The sequence below is a fragment of the Vollenhovia emeryi genome, unplaced genomic scaffold, assembly GCF_000949405.1.
Source record: "Vollenhovia emeryi isolate VEMERY1.0 unplaced genomic scaffold, V.emery_V1.0 DF939186.1, whole genome shotgun sequence".
In the NCBI taxonomy this organism is placed as follows: domain Eukaryota; kingdom Metazoa; phylum Arthropoda; class Insecta; order Hymenoptera; family Formicidae; genus Vollenhovia; species Vollenhovia emeryi.
This window is the reverse complement of record NW_011967180.1, coordinates 850189-854631: the sequence shown is the minus strand read 5'-3', so window position 1 is coordinate 854631 and position 4443 is coordinate 850189. Positions and strand designations below refer to the sequence as shown.

The 4443-nt window shown below is 41.5% G+C and overlaps 1 protein-coding gene across 1 annotated transcript in view; it reads left to right on the top strand.

The window, feature by feature from the left end:
• LOC105562556 (protein bowel-like) overlaps positions 1 to 4052 on the top strand; it is a 7171-nt gene extending 3119 nt beyond the window's left edge. Inside the window, exons 2-3 of the mRNA XM_012013502.1 lie at positions 1871 to 2648; positions 2911 to 4052. Coding sequence (XP_011868892.1) covers positions 1882 to 2648; positions 2911 to 3766 — 1623 coding nt within the window. The 5' untranslated portion in view covers positions 1871 to 1881 and the 3' untranslated portion in view covers positions 3767 to 4052. The remainder of the gene's footprint in view (positions 1 to 1870; positions 2649 to 2910) is intronic.
• Positions 4053 to 4443: the final 391 nt, after the last annotated feature.

Here is a 4443-nt window from a genome sequence, read left to right as displayed (position 1 = left end):
GCGATTTCGCAAGCGCAAAGCGAGCACGGGAGATATCGTTGATAAAACGAGAAGAAAAGAAAAAGCAGCGGCGCGCTCGTTAAACGTCGCCCGTGCCCGTTTTCTGCCACGATTACGAAAGCCCCGCGACTGGCACACCGGGCGCTTCCCTCGACGTCAAATCCGCGAAGAAGCCGCCGATCGCGACGTTACGTGGACTCTTTGACCGGGACTCTTGGTCAGATATTGAATTCAAGACTGCCTTAAGCCCGTATCAGACTACGGATTGGGATTGGGATTAGATTGAAATTTGACCAATCAGAGTAAAAGTTACTGAACTTGAGATTAGTAAACTTTACTGTGATTGGTTAAATTTCAATCTAATCCCAATCCCAGTCCGTAGTCTGATACGGGCTTTAGGATCATCTTTAGATACTCCGTGTAGCCGATAAAATGTTCCATACAGCACCTACAGATAAATCCGAGACGGTCTTGAATATAAGATCTGTCTGTAAACACCGAGGGGGAAAAACGGTCTACATAATTCGGCATTACTGGGCATCACTAGACATTTGTTGGGCATTAGTTTGGGCATTGGGCCTTGCTGGGGCACAATAATGATAAAATAAGATAAAATATGACAAAATAAAATAAAATAGTAATGCCCTCTGAGCATTACTTGGGCATTGGTGTGCGAAATTTTGGCCAGCGGTTTTCCCCTCGGTAAACACGTAAAGAATCGAGTGTCGAGGAATGTTGGGCCTGTAATAAAAGAAATCTATATCTAGTTACTAAAGAAATCTGTGTCACTTCCCTAATAGCACAGAAATATTTTAAAAGGTTAAATATATTTTACAATCTTCTTAAAATACTTTATAAATATTTTAAAATAATATCGAATCTTTTAAAATATTTCTGTGCTGTTAGGGTTTTCAATGTCAACTGATAAAATATCATATGATAGCGCCGTCATTTGACGACGACACGAGAAAACAGTTCTTAATGGGTTTCTCCCCTCTCGGTAGATATCCTCTAACATTAACGCGTTCTTTAGTCCGCCGGTTTTATTTCATTTTACGTCCACGTGGATTTACAATATTATTAGTTTTGTACGAACTCGGCGTAGACGAGTATACTATGTTGCATGTATGTAACAACATTTATAAAGAGAAGTGACAACTCATAATATTGCGCAAATATATAATGCAGAATTAAAATAATGACTTCCCGTGTTACTATTATATATTATTTTCTGTCTGAATTTTTAACTTTTATATAGATTTATAGAGATTGCTAGTGGAGAAGGAAACGTATGAAAAATTCAACATTTTCGTAACATTTGCAGCTTTTTATGGAATAAACAATATTTTTATCAGAGTCCTTTGACTGCGTCTTCATCTTTATATTTATTACTTACATGTATATATCACGTTATATGCAGTTTTTGTGTATACGTGCATATATCATTTTTCTATATTTAACACTCTGAAAAGGCATCAATTTTAATTGATAATTTCAATTAATTTATTTCAAAAAATTCGCTGTGCAATAATAAAGCCACTACATCCAAGCGGGATGTGAGTGGTCCAATGGTACAATGTGTGAATTTTTATATACCGTTTCCAAAGTCCCACGTGCCATGCATTGTCTTAAAACTCAGTTTGGAAAACAATTTTTGAAAATTATATAATATTTTTCATTTACTTGATTACACTTGTAAATGCTCGTGGCATTTTAATCTAATATTTTTCAAAAAATATAAAATTTTGTAAAATAATTAAGCAGACGTCTTAAGAACCGCTTGCACCGCGGAATAGATACCTGATTTTATATATATCATGTTAATTTAATTTTTAATGTAAATAATGTATAAATTGATCCTGTCTCTCAGGTACAATCGCTATGCCAACCGACATCGTAGTCACATCGGCCTCGGCCACAGTTTCAGAGGAGACGAGCAGAAGTCGAGACCTGGGCATTGGACAGTCTCCAAGATCAGGTCCCTCTTCCGCAGCCGCGTCGTCCTCCAATTCCAATGTGGCATCGACCTCGAGAGGATTCGATCCATCTAGCACACTTGCCGCTTATCATCATCACCGCCACAGTTTGGTGACCGGTCTGGGCCATGCTCATCACCGAGAATCGTCAGCCTTCGTGCCTGTGGTGCCTTCAAGATTACAGCTCACCCCGTATCCAGGTGAAATGCATCCCCATTTACCCGGCCCACCGCCCTCTTCCTCGTCGACGACAAATGCGGAACACGAAGTCGGGCCCGAGTCTTCAGTAGCCAGAAAGAGCTCCTCGAGTTACGACATCATGGCGATGATGGTCGACAAAAGGAAGGAACTAGCGCGAGGTCTTTTACTACCACCGCATCCTCTCCTCGAACCGCCTGGTTATCCAGTCTTTGGCGGTCCTTTTCCTGGTAGTTCCGCCTTGTATCCACCGGGTGGTCCGTTGGCCCATCAGCATCTGGATCGGAGGTTACTTAGAGCACCCGGCAGAGCATCCAGACCGAAGAAACAGTTCATTTGTAAATTCTGTAGTCGACAATTCACAAAATCCTATAATCTTCTCATTCACGAGAGAACTCATACCGACGAGAGGCCATACTCCTGTGACATTTGCGGCAAGGCCTTCAGGCGGCAAGATCATCTCAGAGACCACAGGTATAATAAATTATTCTTTATTAGATTAATCAATTCATCGAAATGAAGTAATTAGCTTTCAATTTTATTAACTCACTTGAATTTTTTATTGCATTCTTGTAATCGTTTGTTTTACAACATTAAACATCTGCAATAAAGTCAACAAAGTAAACGTCAAACGTATGAAGTATATTTTAAAATACATAAAGTCTTAAAGCTTCAAATTGGAATGTGCATCTTTCATTTGTTAATTATCATCCTGATTTTTATCTTCTTTTCTTAGGTATATCCACAGCAAGGAGAAGCCTTTTAAATGCGGCGAGTGCGGTAAGGGCTTTTGCCAGAGCCGTACTCTGGCGGTTCACAAGATTTTGCACATGGAGGAATCGCCGCACAAATGTCCCGTTTGCGCGAGAAGTTTTAACCAGCGCAGCAATCTCAAGACTCATCTCCTAACGCACACAGACCACAAGCCTTACGAATGTACCTCGTGTGGCAAAGTATTTCGTAGAAACTGTGATCTGAGGAGACATGCATTGACACATGCCGTGGGCGATGTTCCTCCGGAGGCATTGGAAGAGGCGTTGAGGGACGATGACAGCCCCGAGGAGGATTGCCCTGAGCCCGGGCCATCTTCTTCGTCGACAGCCACAACACCGGCCGTGTCTTCTGCGTCTTCCACTTCGTCCGGATACCCTCCCCAAGGAGCTTCCGCGCCGCCGCCTGCGCCTACAGTATCGGCCTCGGCACCACCTCTTCCTCAGAGACCTCAACTTCAGATCAGAAGGGATCTATTACCCGCCGTGAAGACGTCGACAGTAACCAGCGGCGCACCTGCAGCTCATTCCGTCACCCAGAATCCACCGACCGCGCTCCCACCGCCATCGACACTCATTTTGACCTCGTACCGACGAAGACTTGAATCACCAGGTCCTTCCAGAGTATTTCTAGAGCTTCAAGAACGTGGACGCGAGAGAGAACGAGAGATGGAGCAGAACAGAGAAAGAGAGCGTAACAGGGAACGTGACAAGGAAATAGCTAGACCACCGAGAGCACCAACACCACAGCCACCACCACCACCACCTAGACCCACGCCAGCACGCCAGGGCTTCACAATTGCAGATATAATGGGCCGATAGAAATTTGTCGCAGGTAGTTTTCCTGTGCTTGCATTTCTTTCTCGTAGGCTTTGTGGATTACACGAAGGAGAGGTACCGGTCTTCACAAAGAATACAGCTTTTCTAAAGATTCCACAAATTCCACGATACTTTCGGAGAAGAATATGGCACGTACGAATACGGCTGATGATTTGTTGAATTTGTTGAAAACTTTGCACACTATTTATGCACGTGTTATTGCAATGTTTTATTTATGAGGTCATGAGAAAGTTTAAATATATAGGGAGACAAGATCCTAAAAAAAAAATCTTTATAATACTTTCAAAAATGCGTGCGCGATTCTAAAATAGTTATTAGAAACTTGGAAAAATTCTTAACTTTTTCACTCTCGATGATTATCTTTTTATACGCAAAATAAATAGCGTAGAAAGATGAATTATATGTGTTAAACGGGATAATTTAAAAAAATCATATCAAAAAGACATTTATATTTTTATGTAATTTTGAATGTAACATTAACGAGTAATTTCCTAGGAATGGAGATGGTTAAACAAAACACATACCAAAAATGTGCCTTAATAGTTTGTCGCTAAATCTAGGTGCTCTCGCTTCGTGCTACAGTTGTCGAAGCTACGGTAGTTCTTCGCGTGCGACGCGATAACTACGCAAAAAATAAGTCCAGAGGATATTAAGGAAAC